This window comes from Tachysurus fulvidraco, chromosome 17, assembly GCF_022655615.1.
Source record: "Tachysurus fulvidraco isolate hzauxx_2018 chromosome 17, HZAU_PFXX_2.0, whole genome shotgun sequence".
NCBI lineage: Eukaryota > Metazoa > Chordata > Actinopteri > Siluriformes > Bagridae > Tachysurus > Tachysurus fulvidraco.
The window spans coordinates 14,390,128-14,412,627 of NC_062534.1; the positions used below are offsets into that span (position 1 = coordinate 14,390,128).

Sequence of the window (22,500 nt, forward strand, 5' to 3'; positions counted from 1 at the left end):
TCTAAGCAAACAACCAAAAACAACCGACAAGGCATCACTTAAGATCAGTAAACATGCACAGATCAGGTGATCTACAAACAGAACATCAGAGAGCAGACCAAAGGCTCTGGCAGAACACAACGGAACCATGACCTATACTTCACAATGTACAGAAGACACACAGGGGTTTAAATGAACAAACTAATCAAAGGTCAAAACTGAAAACAGGTGCAGGCAATAAGGACATATAAGGGAAACAACCAATTACAGGACACGTGAGGATACAAGACCAGACTAAAAAACAAACTCATGGAGATATGTACAAACACAAAACAATAAGGAAGTGACACATCACTCAATATACTGTCAAGTGCAATGTTTTTCATATACACGACTGTGTACATTTTGTGCATATGTAGCCTTAAAAACAAAACTCACTAGAGGGCATGCCATGAGCTAAAACCTCATACAACCAAACACCATTTGGAGTGTGAACGTGAAAGCATCTTGATGTGTCCCAGCAACGGAGAACTGCCTACTCAATTGTATCATTACCGTAGTCTTAATCATTGCAACAGAAGATTAAACAACTGGGCTGAACAGTCGATTTCTCCTCTGCTAGGCTAATAGGCTTCATATTTACTTTTGTCTTCATGTTTCATTCATTTAAAGGTTTTGTTAAAAGACTATGTAATTGAAATGTTTGAATCAGCTCGTACAGGTACAAGAGATTCACGGCCTTTAAATATATGTGCCGGAAGACAAGCGTGATAAATGCACGCGATACCTGCAACCTGTGAATTCTAATTACAAGTGGTCACTTAAGACTCGTTCATAATGGCAGGTGAAAATGTGTTTTCTTGTCCACTTATCATTGGTTCAAGTGAGACAGATACTTGGTGTAAACTGTTAGCTTTATCGAGTTGAATTTAAACATGCAGATGAGGAGTGTTCATTTATCTGCCTTCTATTGTTGAACTTTTTAATAGCTTAGACTTAAAAATAAATGCTAATCTTACAGATTCAGTACAGAATAAAATAGGGTTGATAGGGATACAGGAGCTCTTTGAAGCATTAGGCAACATTAGTCACAAACAAGAATTAAATGTTGTTTTTACTCCTTAAGCTCACTCACTATTTCCACACTTGAACACAAAGAAAGGAGAATTAGCATTAGCAAAGACTGTCAAGACATCACTTTCAACTGCACTCACTTTTACAAAATCACTCACTTAATAATGCATAATAATAATGGAAAATTATTTACACTGTTTACAAACAGAGGTTCAATCCTTTGTTTCTATATAATAATCTCTTATGAACTATAAGCTTTGGTAGTACTGTAGCAAGTTAGCATTGTTAGCTGAAGCTAAACACAATGCAGAAAATACTATGCAGAAAACATTAAAAAATGACTCTTAATGTTTTATGATGATGGTCTCTAGAGTCATCACCATCCTTTTTTCTTCATAATGGAAAACAAACTACTTAATATATTATGTAGATCTGATCATCCTTACAACAGTGATATAGCTGCCCAGGATCAGCATCACTAATTCTGTGTCTAGCTTTATCTCCTTCATCAGTAATAAACTGCTCTGTCATGGAAAAAATGCTGCCAGTGTTTCATCTGGTTTTACTGAATTTATTTTTATTGAGTTTTTTTTTTTTGCAGCATGGAGTGATTTTTTTGCTTACAAGAGAATGAACTGACTGTGCTGTGTGTTTGCAGATTTCATACTGAAGTGTGGCAGGAGTAAAGGTGTAAGAAAGTGTCTTATCTAGAGTGACATTTAAAGAAATGATCAATTGAAGGTTAAGAGTCTTGCTCAGGGGCCAACAGGCCCAGCAGTGGTGGCTTGGTGGACTTGGGATTTGAACTTACAACCTTCCACTTGGTAGTCTGACACCTTAACCACTAGACTACCAAATCCCCACAGCTCACTAGTAGAGGTATTAGACGCACATCCATACACAAATAAATTAGGTTCATTTTTTCAGCTAGGTAATAGTCTTTTGCTCGTACCAGGTCTTATGACATTAATTTTATTAAGTTCTGCATATTTTCCCAGGTAATATGTAGTAGTAAGAAATAAAACAAATGGCTTTTGGGAAATTAAATCAAACACTGCCCCATAATAGGGAATTAATTTAGTGTTAATATTGTTAGATATTTAGGAATACCATACAGTCGGGATGCAATAAGCGTGTAAGACAAACAGAGATACTTCAATGATTTGTCTGATCCTTTACACCAGAACAAACAGGAAAATATATTACATTTAGAATAGCCTTAAAGCTCTATGCTTGATGAAATGTCTGATGCACAATGCATGTGGCTCCAACCAATTAGGCCACTTTGCTGAAATGATGACGTAACCCTCAAACTGGAGGTTTCTGATTATCTTATCATTCCCCTTGGTCAACTCATTCAGGGACAATTTGTCAACAGGTTTGCCTTAATGTGCAGCATCTACTATACATGCTGATATTTCATTCACACTAAATATTTCAGAACTGTTGAGTGAACATGGCCTGGTTAATTCTCTCTACTGTCCAAACCCGAGGAGAAAATCTAATCCGAGGCTGCAAAATGGGGAAAGTAATCTTTAATAAAAAGAAATACAACTAAAACTACAAATAAAAAAAAAAGATTTACCATAAACATTCATTTATGTTACTTAAATGTAACAGAAAAGAAAAAGTACTGCTTAATGAACAGCAAATGCCATTAGTATCGATTTAGGATAAAAAAAAAACAAGGACAGACAAATAGACAGACAGACAGACAGACAGACAGACAGACAGACACACACACACACACACACACACACACACACACACACACACACACACACACATATATATATATATATATATATATATATATATATATATATATATATATATACACATACACATATACACTTGCTCTTTATTATCGTGTCTATCTTTCTGCCTCAGCGGGCTGGGTTATTGGGCAGAAACCTCATTTCCTGCACAGCGATCTCCCTCAACAAGATCACAGGACATTTAATTGAACTTGGAAACACACACACGCTCAACTACATACGTCACAACTCACACAGAAGTCACTCTTGCTAAGGCTACTTAACAATTATCCAGTTATTTACTGTGCTGTACATGCACTGTAAGTGTTTAAAATGCTTTAAAATGAATGCTTATTTCAAGAACATTTGAATCAAATCTATAAATAATTCACACCGTTTTATCTTCAAAATTATGATTTTCATAAGCCAGTGTTATAAAGTAAGAAAGATAAATTGCACAGCTGAAGAAAAAAGGAAACAGAAATAAAAAAGCAAGTCTAAGATACTCTTATTATTACAACCTGTATGAGAAAACACTCAAATGCAATATAACATTATATGTCTTACTATAAAATGTGCACATTTACACTCCAAAACTTTAACGCACTACAGTGACACAGGTTATAATGCAGATGGTAGAGTTATTCCATATAGAAATGAGGCTAAATATAAATGCAATAATATATGCAATTTCTTGTCTCACATCTGTCAAGGCTCTGATTCATTTTCCAGTCATTTTTCCCCCAGAACTGTTACGCTGCTGATCCTGAAGTGAATTTATTTACAGCATGGATTAGCCTGCCAGTGATTGATGTTACTCCACCAAACAGTAAACCAATTAGAGGCATGATGTAATGTCATTTTAAAAGGGTTATAATCGTGTTGCTCTTGAACTTGGGGCCCTGATCAGGCGTAATAAAGATTTATAGCAGATCAAAGGAGAGGCTAATACCATTAACAATAGATTATATTCCAACAGAAATTACATTAACAGCTTTTTCTCCCTCCCCTTTGCTAAATATACTGCTGGAATTGGAGATTTTGATGCAGGAGGAGAGTTTAGAGGACTGTGCAGCACAGAGAGGGCATTAATAACTCAAAATGAGTGCAGCTGTGCTCCGGCAACTCGTCGGCTTGTTCCATTTGGAGGAAATAAACCAAAACTTGTGCCAGAATTCAGGACAGACTTTACACCAAGTATTCTTTAACCTGCTTGCAAAATTTCATTCATTAAATCACTGCATAATTTAATTAGCTTCTATCTTCTTATAAGTTATAAGTTACATGAGTCATGTGTAGGTTCATTAGACATATGAACTAACTTTCCACATATTAAAATGAATATGTATCCACGATGTGGAAAAACCAGAAGTCCAGGATTACTGACTGAACTCTGAGTCGTGTGCATTATTTACAAAATTCTATGCATATCCAGACTTTCATTTCTTATTGAGACTTAAATTTTTAACTTCTGTAAATCTTAACCGTGCTCCTGTTCGGGGGGAAAAAAGAAGCTGTTAAGAGATCCGATTGTACCTGTGATCCAAACTGCACTGCACTCATCTGTCAGTTACTTAAATTGCCTGTCATTTTTGTGCCAGTTTTTTTCCTGCATGGGAGAATCATCAGATAACAGTGTGTGCTGTTTGGGGGGGGGGGGGGGGGGGAGAGGGGGGGGATAACAGCTACCACCGTAACATTTGCAAATGATGGAACAAGTATGGTATGGAGATGGGAAGCAACCCAAGAAGGTGGAACTTACCTGTGGTTGTCTGGGCTCTTAGAAGGTATGAGTTGGGGGAGATTTGGTCCTCTGGGTGGGGCTCCAGCATGGTGTGGGCAGAGCTGTTGTCCAGCAGTGGCACCTGGCACTCTCTGATGGAGGGTGGAGCTTGGTGGAGTGGAGCAGTGGGAGGAGAGGGTGCCGGTGGTAGAAGGCTGGAGGAAGCAGTTGAAGGAGGGAGAGGACGGCCTGAAGAACAGAGAGATAGAAAGCTTTACATTTCGTATGATACAGCTTATCATAAAAATAATAATAATAATAAATCACAGGAGTTAAACATGCTTCCATGGACACTTCAACACACATGCAAACCGTGGAAATTAAAATGTCACAACACTGAAAATATACTTTATTTAGATCCTCTTGAGACTTAAGCTGTACATAGGATCCCAGCAGCTGCATAAATCGACAGGGGAGACAGAAGAGTGCACAACAGTGCAGAATAAAAAAAAAAAATGCTGCTTTCAGTATTTTTGTCCTGCACAACTCACAACTCTCTTCATACACACATACACCCACACACACACCCATACACACACACTCAGTGTCCCTTGACATTACTCTAATATAGATGTCCTGCATGTGATTTCCCTAAGGATCCCACACCAGACCTACATAATACACGACTGCAAGAACAGGCCGTCTCTCCCAAACTCCACCATGCTTTTAAAGGTAGGAAACCACAGAAGGGACAAGTCATCATTTCTATTACAAGCATCTTTAGATTTTGCTATAATTGCACTGATGTTAGAGGTAAAACTGCAACCACATTCTCTCTCTCTATCTTTTGGAATAAATACATTAAGTCACTTCTCATAAAAGCTGCTGAATTATGTGGCAATTACCTTTCTTAATTACTCAGAGAAAACAATTATGGCTCAAGACAAAGTAACAAGTCTGCTATATTTTCTGTGCACCTCATGTTGCACGAGTTCTTTGCGGTGATTGATGTGTTTCTTTGAGATTTGTGTCAGTATAGCTAAGGACCACAGAGTCCAGATGATACCATATTGTCCTTCATCTCCTTAATTAAAATTAAGAAGCGGAGAGGAATTATAATGCTTCTACAGTCCCTATGGTATCTGTAAGTATCACACTACCAAGAGGATTGATGAGTCACACACACAGAGGTCTGCATTACGCTTTCATGCATCTTTAAGCCTTTAAGTGTGTCAATGCTTTTATGTACATCAGGATTGAAAAACAGACAGCTCAGTGGTTTGAAAAGCATAAAAAACCTTCAATATTGAACTACACTGAGACTAGTTCATACTTGCATCCTTGCTCCCCCCTCTCTCTGTCACCCCCCTCTCCCCCTCCCCCTCCCTCTCCCTCTCTCTCTCTCTCTCTCTCTCTCTCTCTCTCTCTCTCTCTCTCTCTCTGTGTCTCTCTCTGTGTCTCTCTCTGTCTCTCTTCCCCTCTCTCAGAATCATTGACAATGTGACCAGCCTGTACACATGTGACTGTCAGCTGCTGTTATTGATTTAAGACTGCACTGCTCTATAGCTCAGACCCACATACACAGAGTCAGAGCAGGTCTTGTGACACAAACCAAAAAGACACACACACCCAAACCACACATACCCTCCCTTCAACCCACATTCAGCCACCCACCCATCTATCAACTCGCACACACACACACACACACACACACACACACACACACACACACACACACACACACACACACACACACACACACACACACACACACACACACACACACACTGGACACCATACTTTTCTACTTCTTTCTAGTGTCTACTTCTTTCTTTATAGCAAACCCCCACCACCACCACACCCACACCCAGTCCCACCCTCCCCCCCACAAACACACATCCACCACCTAAGATGTACTTTGACCTCAGATCTCTCCAGAAAAAGCACTGTTAATGCATAGACTGAGTTCCTGCTGTGTAAGGAAGTATATGCGGTGCTAAGCAGACCCAAGGGACACGTCTCTGCGCCCTGTTAGATAACGAAAGATGAGAAAAGGAGGAGAGCACTCTATGTTTACAGCCAGCGTACGATTACTGAGATCTAAGTAACTCAATCCTGAAACATATGGGAATTCAGAGAGTCAATTCAGTGTGTGTGTGTGTGTGTGTGTGTGTGTGTGTGTGTGTGTGTGTGTGTGTGTGTGTGTGTGTGTGTGAGAGAGAGAGAGAGAGAGAGAGAGAGAGAGAGAGAGAGAGAGAGAGAGAGAGAGAGAGAGAGAGAGAGAGAGAGAGAGAGAGAGAAATGAATATTTTAGAATAATTCTTTTTAAAATAGGTTAAATAGCTGAATAAAAATTAAGAAAAATATCGTAGTTGACATCAAAGAGACAGAGGTTCAGAGAGGGTAGACACTTTGGAACAGTCATTAAAATAATTGAACACATTATTAAAATAAAAAAAAAAAATAGATCTTATTAAAGGGGGAAAAAATACTTGAGATGAAGTCTAACATAAGTGCCAGTAGCAATCACAAAATATATCCCTACAGTGAATCCATTATATAACAGATTTCCTGATACAACGCATCAGTCAAGTGGTGGGAGACAAGCCCAACATCATGTTTTTAGATTCCCAGAATGCACAGATTTTACAACCAGATACAAAGGTCTGCTGTGTGATCCTTCTAAAGGTGATATTCTGTAGCTGACAATTGGGCGTAGTCATCATTTGGTACACTGTCAAGGTGTAATTTTTATTCTCCCACTGCCATCTTTATTGTTTTATCAACAGGCAACCAGCAGAAACAATGATCTATGTAAAATATATGTCAATATTATACACATTCATCTGTAGGAAAATGTACTTTTGTACAAAGACTTTAACATAATCAATATCACTAATTTGTTTATATTTAAACAGGCACTTGGAATTGTGGAATGTTCCAACGGAACAATGGAATAAAATATTAATAATTCTATAATTTAAAGATAATATCTCTCAATATATATATAGTGAGAGAGAACGAGAGAGAGAGAGAGAGAGAGAGAGATTATTGAAATATAAAATATATGTACATATAATATTATATATAAATTATACATTAATAAATTCAGTAGTAATAACTTACATGATATAATATAATATAAATTATATATATAGATTAGAGAGAGATATATATAATATATATAATATATATATATATATATATATAATATATATATCATATATATACACACAGATTTATTATATAATTTTAGATATATATATATATATATATTTCAATAATAATATCAATCAGTAGTAAAAAACAGTAGTCAAAACATTATTACTCTGATTTGAATTTTGCAGACTTTGTAGTTTAACTTTCCAGTTAGCATCAAGTCTAATTGAATGTGTCTCTATAATGTTCTTTACAGATAACGGTATGCAAAACAGAGGTGCTCTTTTACCAGGCAGACACCTTCTGGCATGGCAGCATTCACTGCAGGTCTTCAAGCGCTGGGGTGAAAAGTGTGATTTTTTTTTTTCACTCCCAGTGATTTAGATTCAGAAAGCAACAGACTTTCAGCCAGTAGGATTCCTTGCTCTTTTAGAAACATGAAAATTCAGGAAGCCACACTCATTTAACATGTACCACAGGTCTAACTTGCTTCTGTTTTATTATGACTTCTTGTTAGTTACTACTCAAGACTTGTTAACTACTCAAAATTGCCTTGTAATTAAATCACTAAAGACAATCCTGCCCCAAACTATGACATTCTGCAGAGAGAAAGAGTAGCGCAATTCTGAGTAGTGTGCTCTATTCTGGCTCTACAGTATCTCACACACTTGTCTCCCTGACTTATATGGGCAAATATCTCCAATAGACACTGATTCCAGATCATATTTTATCACAGAATCGTGTTGGATCTAAACGGTAAACTGAGTGCATAATAAGATTAGAGATAAGAGAAAACAACTAGATATGTATCAGTATAAATACGGCATTGCCATGATACTGTGCTTATTATAATAACAAAAAGAAAAGTGATAACATATCCAATACCGTATGTGTGATACAGTATTTGTTGAGGCTGTACTGAAAATACAACATAAAAATAGCACAGATCTTAATGACGGCGATCATAAAACAGCATCTTCCTGTAAACCTGAAAACGTATAACATTTAAAAAGTCTCTTTCAGTTGAACTGAGCTGCTGACCCGAGTGTGCAGACCAGGATCGGTAAGCGTAGTCATTTAAAATGAGAGCTTGGTGTTGTGATTTGTGTGCACAGAAAGATGTTTGCAAGCACAGGCATTTTAATTGAGCACACAGAGAAACCTTCATGCCTGAGTATATTTCGGTTCTGCAAGTACTGTGCACTGAGACACGTGTCCTTCCAAGGTCTTCACTCTGCTTGTGAATTAAGGTACAATTAATTATCGATGGCCGTTCTTGCTAATACTCCTCTGAGCACTCAAGTTGGCCGCTCACTAGCCTTCTATCAGTGATACTGTTTAAATGCCATAACGTCTTAACATAACATTCATTGCTAACAGTGCATGCCAGTCACAAACATAGCTAAATAAAAAGTTATGTGTTGCCCCGATTGATTAATAGCAAGTATGATTTTCATTTCTGCATTAATATCAGTGCCCAAAAATATATATCCCAACAGAAAACTCGGATGAACTAATATAAGTGGATGTGTATGTACGGTAATGCACTGTGTGTATTTGTGTGTACTGATTGAGGGTTATTAATTTTTTTAAATCACCTTAGCCACAAAAAAACCCCGAAATATTGCATTAGATGGCCAAAAGCAATTATGGGAAACTTAATCTCCTTTGCAATTAGGCTCAGGGGCATTTCTTAACTATTGTAATTTACTTTTGGTACATTTCTATAAAGGTCAGTGTAAATTGCTTTGTGTTATTAGAGCAAAAGGTTGGGAGGGGGACACATGATACTCTAGATGATTCCTTTTTTTTATGTCCTTTGCTACTTCCAATCTCTTCATCAAGAGAAGGTTGTTCCGGTTATTGAGAGCTCTGATGTGGATATGACCTTGGATGTCTCTTCAGATAGATGTGCTTTGGTGGAATCTTTGCCATGATGCTGTGACAAACGCAATCGAGCTCTGAAAAATTTCATGCTTCTGATTGGAAAATCATAGCTAAATAGAGCTGCCAGCCACACACTGACCTCTATCACTCTTCAGCCATGAGAACTCAACTATCCATTACTTTGGATGAGCACTATTTTAGCCCAAGTTGATTTCGCAGCCTTTTGCCAACGGTGTTCAACTACAGGTTCAACGATTAATTTCACTCATGAACTAAGACTCAGAAGTATTATTATTACAGCAACAGCTGTAAGTGGTTCAAAAAATTCTGAATGCAAGGCTAGAGTTTCTATTATGTGGTGTTTAATTCCTATTTCACACAAACATCTCACACATCCTGGTCTGGTGCAAGGCCACAACGCTCCCTCTCTCTGCCCATCTGTCCAGTTTGGAGATGGAGAGCCAAAGAGGCCGAAAAGCACAAGGAGTGACAGCTGGAGCCCAGTCACATGGAAAGTGACAAATTACTACCTTAATGAGAGCAATTTATCATCTCTTCCCCATATTCTCTCTCCCTTTCTCTCATTTTTTCTTTCCTCTTTCATCTACTTTCTCCAGTAAATGACATGACTACCTTGTGTTCTACTATAACAAACCAGCAGTATACCAAAATGATTAAAGCAATGAAACAAGTCACCTGAGACAACTGAAAAAAGTGTGCGTCCAATGGCTAAACAATTGCCAGGGAAAATGAGAGAAACAGAGGGAGATGAGAAAGAGAGAAAGGAAAGAGAGGATTGCAAATGTCTCACTGCATTCCTATTAGATCTAAAACTGCCTTCTTGTATCACTGATCAGACCTACACCTGTCTCACTGTACAGTATACCTGCATCAGATCGACCGGGAAAAGTCTCAGTTTATCATTTCCAGTCCTGGTAAAGGCTCAATTCAGTGTATCCCTACATGGGTGTATCACTGCACCTTTGACAGATGTGACAGTACAGTATCTCTTTGTGCCACTGACTACATCACTGTGTCCATACATCACTGTGCCACTGCATCAATATCATACTTGCAAACATCTCACTAGGTCACTGTACTGTTATCAGCCCTGCAAAGATCTCACTGTAACCTTGCATTACAGTATTGATGCATTACTGTCAGAGCTGTAAATATCTCCCTGCATTAATGTAGTCCCATAACACTGTACAACTGCATATCTCACTGCATCACTGTCAGTACTGCAGCTATCTCACTGCATCACTGTCAGAAGTGCAGCTATCTCATTGCATCACCGACAGAACTGCAGCTATCTCACTGCATCACTGTCAGAACTGCAGCTATCTCACTGTATCACTGTCAAAACTACATCAATATCAGTATTCTGCATATTTATACTGCATACCTACATCACTGTATAACTGCACACATCACACTGGCAAGAGCCTCACATTGCATCACAAAACACTGTATCACTACAAAACTCAGACTTACAACCTCATGTACACTTCACAGTAACCTTGCTGCTCCAATTGACTGCAAGAGCAGCCTAAATGTTTGCTTTGAGTCCACATGGGCAATCAGGCCTATTAACACACACACACACACACACACACACACACACACACACACACACACACACACACACACACACACACACACACACACACACACACACACACTCTCTTCACATGCTAGCACAAACCCTGGAACACAATACTGCTCACTCAGAAATGCACGCACATATATTTCTGTGTGTGTGTGTGTGTGTGTGTGTGTGTGTGTAAAAGAAAGAGAGTAAACAGTACTCTGACACTAGCAAAGCTTGTGCATAAATTAATTGGCTGCTTTAATTAAAAAAAAATTGCCATTTATTTGTTTAAAAAAGGACTTTGTTTTTTCCAGATAATTTAAATATGATTCCCTAAACAATATCTTTGTTATTTAACTTCCCTCACAAAAATCAGCCCCTCAAGCTGACAACTCCACCATAATCCTCCCAAAACAACTCTAAGATCATCTTCAGGAAATACAAATCAAATCCACTTATCTGAAGCTGGTTCTGAGCACAGAGGCACTACTGTCGCTCTTCAGATGGTTTATAGGAGGAAACAAAGGAAATGTAAACATATGCAAATGTAATGGGAAAACCTGCACACTGTGCATGCTCACCGGAATTATTTTCAGTAATTTAACAGAACAACACGTCTGAGGCTGCAAAGAATGCCTATGAAGGAATCTTGCAAGCAAAGTTCATCTTTTAGAGGAAAAATAAATAATAAAAAAATTGGCTTTATGGAGTGAAAAGGCTTTTTTCTTTTTTTTGTAAAAGAAAGAAAGTAAAAATGAATAAACTGTAAATATCATATAATCTACTGTTCTGGTGTTGCTGAATGTGCTTAAAAACGAATACTATGTCTAAATTTCAGATTCATCCATTAGGACATAAAGAATTCTCTTTATTGCTTTATAAGACACCTTGTGTAGGTAAAGCCTTGAGCAACAGGAAGGCTTGTGGTCAAGGAGACACAGTCCTTGTAAGAAAATGGCCAAGAACAGATTCAGATATCAAGAGATAAATGGATACACAGGCTTATCAAGCAAGAATATAAACATTCATTTTTTTGACCAGGCTGAAACTGTGGAACTGCTAATTGTTTTCTTTACTTACTAGATCCTTTTTTGAGCATTTCGGTTTTTCGGCTGACTTAAAATTTTCTCCTACAAAGCCTGTGAGATCTTACAGAGCTGGTTGCTGAAACCATAGCCCGTGAGGACTCAGGAGTGTGTATCAGGAAAAGACACTGCATGGCTCACATTGCAGGCACATATATTCACCATCACATATGTTTACACTGCTGCATATCAGTTATACTCAGGCTTCTTCTCTCACTGTATTACCATATAAATTACATCCAAGTTGTTGATAAAGACTGTTGATAGGACTATGGATTCTACACCTGTCATGATTTTGCCAACTTCTGGTTCAGTTGTTTTTGTTCAGGGTTGCCATGCTTGCTCTCTCACTCCCATGCCTACTTTGGGATAATTTTCTCCTCATTGAAGTCACCTGTATGTGATTTATCTCTCCTCCACCTGTATTTATACCAGACGTTTCTCTCCCTCTATTGTGAGATAGTTAGCCGCTGTTAGTGCTGCATTGTTTTGGTGTCCCATTTTTGGCCCGCTTTTCTCTGCCTTTGCTTTCAGTCCAGACCTTGATTTCTTGGTTGCTGTTTCTTTCTGGTCCCATGAATCAATCTTGCCTTTCCTGCTGTATTTGTCTGTATTTGGATTTAATTTCTGTTTTGAAATTGGGGAGGATGTCCTATTGGATGCTTTATAAAGGCAGGATTTGTTGCTTGGGACTCTGGATAAGATATTATTGGATATTGGATGTGACTATGGACAAGGTTTTGGATCTGCTTATCGGATGGGATTGTTACATTTGACTCTTCTCTCTCTACATCAGTATTTCCTCCATAAGTCTTCTGTTTCAGTCCTGACCTCCCTGTCTGAGTACTGTCTTCTGCCCAGGTTCACTAAGCTGTTTCAGCCCATCCAGCTCCTGTCTCCCCATTCCTACAAGCCTCGCCATGGCTTCTGTACCTCTGCATGCTGTAAGCACTGCCCCGTATCCTTATACATACCTGCCTTCACATATTTACCTTTGTTTCTTTCTCTCCCCAGAAAAGTCCATACACTGGTCTGTGCTTGCCTAACTCCATTCCCACCTGTCCACTCCACTGCCGGTCTTCTCCATCTCCTTCCCTTCTAAATGACTTTATTAAATATACTAAACTGTACCTTTGTCTCCAACTTCTTCCTGGGTCCTCCCAAACTAGCCTAATAATAATAATAATAATAATAATAATAATAATAATAATAATAATAATTATTATTATTATTATTATTATTATTATTATTATTATAATAATAATAACACCATCTGTTTATTGAAAAGAATGAAAACCATCAAGCCTTAACTCTGCATCAGAAGTGGGAGACACATCCATTTACTTATGAACTAAATGTTCTCTACAGTTTAAAATTGAGCTGTCTTAAAGCCTCACTAATATTCTCTCTCTCTCTCTCTCTCTCTCTCTCTCTCTCTCTCTCTCTCTTTCTCTCTCTCTCTCTCTCCCTCAATCACACACACACACACACACACACACACACACACACACACACACACACACACACACACACACACACACACACTCAATTGCTTGGCAACGGTTTATAGTTTCCTCTCAAGGCTGGGTATGTTGCATCATATATGAGCAACAAAATGTTTACTTTTTAAACACTGTTGTGAAAGAGTTTTTAATAAAGCATTTTAATGGGCCATCCAGCTGTGCCCTCAAACTGTAAAATTTCTCATCTTTCTTTGTGTTACGAAGCTAAACATGTCTGTCAGCTGCACTGTCTTCTCTGCTTCTCTGCAACTTTACAGTTAAAAAAAAGGTGACCAAAATGTGAAAAAAAAAAGGATGTGAGAACAGGGTGCTATTTTAATCATGCTATCATGCCTTTAATTATCAGTTTGAATTAAACCCAATCCATTTTCTGAGCTCAGTTGAGTTTAGTAAAGTAAGTTAACTGATCAGTTTCTGTTTAACATTTTCTGTCTACAAAATGTGTTGATGTTGAACGATGAATTTCAAAGTGCTGTCCTAGTCACCTTACATGCTTACTAACCAGCCAAAAAGATGTGAATTTAAGTTTCAAAGAAATACTTAGTTTTAGAGAAATATAGGCTTTATAATATACTAGGTAATATAAAAGGATGTTTCTGTGAAAGATCAAGGTGCATGAATACCAGCACAACAGTGAAGCATGGTGGTGGTAGCGGTCATGTTAAAAGCTGTCTACTTTGTTGCTTCTCTGACTAATCCATAACAGTTCAATAATTAAAAAATAAGTAAAATTACTCTATGGAAACATTTAATTTTGGTCGACTTTCTGACTTGTGGATGTGCTATATTCCATTTTAATACCAGATTAAGAGCTCTGTGGGATGTTCAAAGTTTCAAAAATATTTTTTAACCAAATAAGAACCATTATGGCATTTTGGTCATCATGATGCTATTCTTTTGGTTTGTTTCCTAAAAAGCTCTAAATTCTATATGGAGAGATGCGCATTTACAGTATGTTGGGATTATGTCACAGACTCATCAACAGAAGCCTTCATGTGCTGCTTGGAATAACTCGTATTCTTCTTGTTGGTATCTCTGTATCTCAGAGAGTGTGGAGGTTAAGGGAAAGCTCCCGTCAGTCACACGTTATAATGCACATATCCCAAGTTGTGAACCAAGCTAGTAGCCATACACGTGTGTCTCCTAGCTGCAGTCGATACCACTCTGAGCTCCAGTCAAACTCATTCTGACAGATCATGATATCTCAGCTACAGCGCCACACTGCTGCTGAATGCACTGAGCTCCAGCTTAAACTGCTGACTCCACTCTCACTGAGTCCTCTCACGGCACAATTTCTCTCCTCACTTCTATCCAGGCCTTTAAAATGTTTGCTTATGTCAGCCACTCATGAGAATGCATTGTGTATCTGAATTGCTAATTGCGTTCTAGGCTGCTTTTATGTCTCTGGCGTACGACTCTATTTTTATGATTGCAAAAAGAATGAAAAACTCTGCAGATTCCTTCCTCTGTCTCCTTTTCTATAGCTCTTCAAACATCCTGTAGTCCCTCATCTCTAGAACCCTCTTCTGTCATTCTGAAAATCAAAGCGTGATACAAAAACATATTTTTTTTTTCAATTTTAGAAAATTCCACCATGACTATTTTGCCTTTCCCTTAAAATCTCTTTCTGTTTACCTTTCAAGGTGGGAGCATCCAAGCTCCTTGGCGTCCTCCTTGTTTTCTTTTTCCTCCCTCATCCTTTTTCATTTCTCACCAGGCCATTAGAATATTGGTTTTATTATTCAGTTTTTTTTTCCTTCTCTGTCACTACCACCTCATGATAATAATCCACAAATAAAGGAGTACTGAACTGATGTGGCTGTGAAGTGTTTGGTCACGGATGCAGTGCATCTGACTGAATTTGGGAGTCGGATCTCTGTAAAATAATATTCGGAGGTAATAAGCCAGATGAAGAGAGTGGGCTGAGGAAAGCTTCGAGTCCTTGTGTCTTACTTTATGACTGTGAGAAGGATGGACATGCTCTACTTATTTAATATAATTAAAGAAAATACTTGAATGTAATGGGTAATAGATAAAAATGTAGCTTAGGTGCATTAAAGGAATACTTCCGTTTTTTTAGTAACCCTAAGAGAGAGAGAGAGAGAGAGAGAGAGAGAGAGAGAGAGAGAGAGAGAGAGAGAGAGAGAGAGAGAGAGAGAGAGAGAGAGAGAGAACACAGACGACCCATTTACTAAAACTTAATGGTGGTTGTTGGGGCAGTCAATAAGCATTTACTCCAAACACATTTCTTTTTTCCGACTGCTTTCATGAAGTCTTCAGTTAAAAGTATTTTGTGGTTATGTGTTGCTCGATGTTGTGGTTGTCTGATTACACATGCGCATCCCAAACCTTTAGGATATCTTAAATAACTGGAATTAAAAGCTGTTTCTTTCCAATATTCATTCATGATTGTTTCATCCGTTTTTTTTTTTAAAGGGGGAATCTTGTTATGCAGTTGATTATTTAATCGAACGGGATTCAGCAACAGATTTCTCTTGTTATGTATATAGATTCTTGCCATTCTTTTCTAAGTGTTAAAATGACTCTCAGCAGAAACACAGGGAAAAACAGGATGCACTAGGTTATGGAGAACAGGTTCAAAAATCCTGGGGTGGTTCCTTTCAATGCAATTAATTTTATAGGACTGTTATGAATGATAGTTATGATGAAGTCAGAGAATGAGAATTCTCTACTCTATACTAATCAATCTATGCTCTTAGCATACACACACACACGCACGCACACACACACACACACACACACACTAGTTCAGACTATAGTCATGATTTAAAAGTCGTAGCTCTTTGCATCAGCTGACCCTGAGGAGAGATCCTGCTCCCTGTGCACAGATGTTTGTTTAATGGTGTACACCTGATGCAACATCCCCGATACGGTGCACTCACACACAGACACACAAACAGACATAGCTGGTCGTCAGCAATGTGGTAATTAAGTAACCCGAGAGATTAAAGAACAAATAAGAGATAAGACAACCTCTCCTGTCCCCTCCCCTTCCCGACCCCTGCAGTGCATGATATACGGTTAAGATGAAGGAGAGTCAGTGCCTTCTAAGCTCAGAGTTGAAAATGAGATTTTTAATTACCGCATGACCCGGGGTATATTAGCAACATATTAATGTGCGCCATTAACCTAGTGGTAACTAACCCCGTCTGCTGATTAACTACATGAGATTGGACCTGACTGAGGGGGGGAAACTCACACTGACAGAGCAGAGAGGCTCATTAGAGTGACCTGCCATGGCACAGCTTATCTCCTAATTACACAAGTCTTAATGTGCCTGTGAGTCATCATCAGCTCATGGTAAATAATAATAATAATAATAATAATAATAATAATAATAATAATAATAATAATAATAATAATAATAATGGTGCCCAGCAGTCTTTATTTACAGTCTGAAACATTAGGCATTATTTGTCTTTGAAACGGTGTAATTTGTGTTTAATTCCAACACACACACGCATATCTAAAATGAATCCGAATTGTGTTGACTTTGCATTGCAAGGCATAATCAGACTTTCCTGAGAAATGCTTTCTAGCACAGTAGCACACATAACACACTGGAATCAATATCTTCTAAGCCTAGAATCAATCTCTGCAAAAAAAAAAAAAAAAAACAATAGAGAAAAAACATGAGGATGACTTGGAGCACAACACGCTGTTTCATCCCCTCCTGTTTATCAGCAACTACATATCCCACAATCCCACACCAATAACCACCATCATCTTGATCATGCTGCTTACCAAAACAATTTCCAGCTTGTCTTTCCTCTCAACATGTTGCGATCAATAATTTCCCAGAATGCATCATTAACTCAGAATCAGTTTGAGGCATACTTCGCAGAGTAAAACACATGATCTTCAATTAAAGATGCACATATCAAACTTCGAAACTATCAAACACTACAAGTCTCTTACCATCTCGTGTCTCCATAGTGACTTTATTTCACTCCTCCATCATAGAAGCAGAGGATGTGAGCCACATGTCCCCTCGCTGTCTGTCTTTGTCTCACCAGTTTCACTCTCAAACTCACGCTGCCTCGTCCGCATCTGTAATACACACTTGTCTCCTCATGCACTCCTTCTGTCAGCTAAGAGCTGAGAAAGCTGGAAACCCCCCCTTCTTCCATCTCTCTCTCTCTCTCTCTCTCTCTCTCTCTCTCTCTCTCTCTCTCTCTCTCTCTCTCTCTCTCTCTCTCTTTCCCTTTCTCTCTTGGGTGCAGCTCCGGTGTTGTGCTGCCATTAGCCGATGCTCTGTGGGAAAGGATGGATGCTTTTATCAGTGGTGTGTGTGTGTGTGTGTGTGTGTGAGGAGGGGGATTCACTTCATATATGTACACTTAATAGACTTTCCCTATTTCTCAATTGAAGCTGCATAAAAGTGGCTTAGACCGACAAAACTAGTAAGGTGAATGACTAGTAAGCAATCTTGTTGGTTAGTCAACATGGCCAGCACTTGGCCTGCACTAACGAGCTGGAATTAGCTTCAAATTCATGCAGATCTAAGCTGGGTTTCAGCTCGGTTGCTCACCGTACACTCGAAATTCTCTCACATTTAATACAGCATGCTCCCTAATAGACAGATCCGAAGTGTTACATTCCACCAAGAACTTGCTAGAATGTATTACGCATCTTCTTAGACGTTGTGAAACACTACTTGCTATGCATCTGTACTGCACCATAACCGGAGCACTTAACAAGGAGCTGTGGCTGGACTGGTGGCTTTCAGTTCTCCTCTTCCTCTCCATGGATCGACCGTTAGCTCTGTGTACGCTTTGTTCTAGTCCTTTATATACCCAGAGTATTAGCAGGAAAAAAATAGAGATTTCAATCATCCTGTCTGAGTAGAATGACTGCAAAATGTCAAGGTCTTCCATCTTTCCAGGAGTTAAGGATACTGTGCAGGGCTTCGAATTAAGGTTGTTGCACCCCAAATGTTAACTTTATACAGGTGTACAGTTTATAAGAGGTATACATAATATATTTGTAAGATTCAAATGAATCTACTGCTGTATTAATTATTCATTTATTCTGTGCGGCTGAAACAAACGTACAGCTTTTTATAGACACAACGATTGTGCAGTTGTGCAATTTTGCTCCCCAGCTAAGTTAGATAATTAATTTCACATTAAAACATGTAATAACACATAGCTAACCCTGACGGCTTTGGCAAATATATGAGTTTGTCAGCTGAGCTTGCGTACAAAAATGCACATGTGCTTGGAGATTCATACTGTACATCTTTAGCAATGGCTTTATCCCGGTCAGGGACAACGAGAGTCCAGATCCTGAACCCGGGAACACTGAGAGTGAGGCAGTAGTACGCCATCACATATACACACATATTCGTACTTACAGGCAATTTATCATAGTCAATCCATGTATGGTTTGGGAGGTTTTGAGATAGTAATCTGAGCCGAGCTCAGGATCCTGGAGCTTGTGATGCAGCAACACTACTTCCTGCGCCACTGTGCTGCCCATGCCTGAAGAGAGTTAATACCAAAACAGATTTAAAAAGACATCCTTTTCATCTGATAAGCAGCACCGTAACATGACCAGCTAAAGCTATCTGACCGACCTGTGTTGGGCGAGCGCACAGGTGCTAATCTTAAAGTGCTAATTCCAAACATTGTTCTGAGTATACAAGTGGATGGTGGTGGGTGTTAATTGCCATTCCCATGTGTGTGTGACAGGCAATATAAAACCAGCAGGATGTCTGCACCTTCATTAGGTTCTGCTGATAATCCAGCTGCATGTTGCAAAAGAGGCGCTTTCATTCCCTGTTCTCTCTCTCTCTCTCTCTCTCTCTCTCTCTCTCTCTCTCTCTCTCTCTCTCTCTCTCTCTCTCTCTCTCGCTCGATTTCTTTCACTATTCCCATTATTTTCTGGTATTAATTCAAGGTTCCTTCCTGCCCAATCACCAGAGCAGTTCTCCAAGATAAAGTCTGCACTGCCTCTAAACTGCACTCATAATGCTCTTCTCTTCATTTCTCTTTTCTTCTCTGCTACCTCCCACTTTCCCCAACAACCACCACCATCACCACTGCCATGCACACACCCACCCCGCCAGTCTTCCAGCAGCCAGCTGGAAGCTACACATACTATACCCAATTATCATGCTGTAAAGCCCCAAAAATCAGCTAATTTGTGCTAATTCAGAGACAGACAATTTATTCTTGAATAGCACTCCTTGTTGAAATAGCTGTAGAGAGTTGTACAGCAATATGCTGGGTACGTTAAAGCAGCTGGTTTGGAAGAATGCTGGAAGGAAAGAAAAAAAAAAAAAAGATTTCACAGCCAGGCACAAAGATACTGGGTGGATGCCAAGAAGAGCACCACTCCACTCCACTCCACTCAAAGAAAAGATGCATAACATTGGAACTAGCAAGTGAGAGAAAGAGATAGACAGACAGAGACCGAGGCAGAGAATAGCAATAGGGTCAAGACAGCACCTAGGACCAAAAACAAAATAATAAATCTAATAACAATAATAAGGACACAGGGCGAAGAAGGGAGAAAAAAGTAGATCATTAAACTTTAAGGGGTAACGTGTTGCAGGATACTCGACGTAGCTGTGAACAGACCGATCTTCAGATTCATCTACAGAAAGCAAGTGTCCCTGTAACTGGCACGGGATTTAATCGAGAGTGACAAATAGCGGTCAGTGCAGCACGGAGACACGTCTTCGACACAGCTTGGTTAATTTGACCATCATCTGCTCCAGACGTGATCGCATAAAGGACGCTGGATTCTCTCATGTCTGCAATGTCTCTTTAACGAGTGCTAAATGTCTGAAAAGACCACAGGGAATAGGTATAATGATTCATGTCTTGGAGAGTTAATGTCCAAATTTTTAAACGCAGCAGTGAATGTTTAGCACCCTGGCAGTAAGAGATGAGAAATCTACCAACCTGATAGGAATTTTCCGGCGCTTTACAATACATCACAGTGAATTTTCTTCATGTACAACATGAAGCTTAGCTCTTATTTAGGTAACGTATTTTTGTTCGGCGACGTTAAGTTATTCCTATTTCCTATCGGCTTGTTTCCAGACGAGGCTGGGGAAAGTGGTGAAGGAAAGTGTGAATGAGACAAAGAAATAAAGAAGAATAAAAGTGACACTTTCGTAACACGCAGCACATTCAGCACTGTCGTCTCCGTTTCACTTCAACTGGTCTAATTTTACATTTCACATGCTTGCCTGTACTTCCGCACAATAACCCCACAACCCCCACCCCACCCCACCACCTCTCTCTAACATTAATGTTGTTAATGCTGGTCCTAATGACAGTCAGCATTAGACACAGAGAGAGGTGGATGAATTCCCCAAAGCCCCCCCTGTCTCTCTCTGCCCCTACCCTCACCCCCCGCCACCGTCAACCCTCAGATCCTACAGGAATGCAATCACGATCAGTTAGCGCCGAGCTTTGCCATACTCAATCGCTCTCTATGCAGGGTGAGCCAAGCAGAAAATTGTTTTGGACATTGCGATGAGAAGGAGACTTTTTTCTTTTTTTTTTTTTTCATTTTTAATAGCAAAAAAAAATAAAAAATCATTCAAAAATGGTAGATGTCCAAGTTATGCATTTCATTACAGTGCACTGATCAAATGCATATCTATTGCTGGAATTGTAGCTTTTTCCATCTACATCCTACATCTTGTTCTCTCACTCTCAACCTTTATTGCTTCCCTGAGATCATTAGGATGCATGATTGTCAAAGCAGTCGTCAATAAATCATCCATGTTGGTGTGTGTACGCACATGTACAGTACCACACACACACTGGCTGACATTTTCTCCATATTATCTTTCCATTTTTCAACTAGGTCAATTTGTGTAACTCTTTAAATTTAGCAGAAGGGCATTCTCTCTCTCTCTCTCTCACACACACACACACACACACACACACACACACACACACACACACACACACACACACACACACACACACGTCATCACATCACACATGCTCAAGACACACACTCCTGTCTAGTGCTGCTGGCGGGAAACGTCTTGACGCCTCACTCTGATCTCCACGGATCTGCTGAGTGGAACCATTCGGAAGCTGACGTTAATTAACCTCTCAGGGCTTCACAGCAAATTAAAAGACTAATTAATAAAGTAAACAACATAGAAGAGATGTGGCGGCCTGTTTTAGATGAGTACACATGCAGACCACCTCTCTTTTACACAGCAAGGGACCTGTAGCAGATGCTCATGGAGAATTAACTTCTCTTCTAACCCCTAAGTAGCAGGCGTGAAGGTCATGGCTTTCTTTTAGGGGTGACCTACAGGTAGTGCTGCTGATGAACTCATATAAAACAAGGGTGAGTCTTTCTCTCTGGATGTGAGGCAACTTGAGGAAAAAACGTATCTCAGCTGAAATTGTACATGTCTCAATCAAAAGGAAAGTTCTAACATTTTAAGATTTGCTTACCGGCAAAAAAAAAAAAGAGTGAGATTCCATTTAAAGATCCCTCAACATGCTGAACTACTTAAGTTAATATAAATTTACTGAAATATAGAATTATATGTTCACAATAAAAAATCCACACTTAGGAACACCTGTACACCTGCTCAGTACTGTGCCAGCACCATAACGTATAAAATCATACAGGTCAAAAGCATCAGATTACATCAAACCTCCAACCATCTCCTTTCTCACTAACATTGTTGGGGGAAAAAAAATCACTGAATTAT

The 22,500-nt window shown here is 39.1% G+C and overlaps 1 protein-coding gene across 1 annotated transcript in view; it reads right to left on the reverse strand.

Moving 5' to 3' along the window:
• Positions 1–22,500, reverse strand: part of tenm2a (teneurin transmembrane protein 2a) — a 215,697-nt gene that overhangs the window by 83,076 nt on the left and 110,121 nt on the right. The window contains exon 3 of the mRNA XM_047802622.1: positions 4,573–4,782. Within this exon, the coding sequence (XP_047658578.1) occupies positions 4,573–4,782 (210 nt within the window). The remainder of the gene's footprint in view (positions 1–4,572; positions 4,783–22,500) is intronic.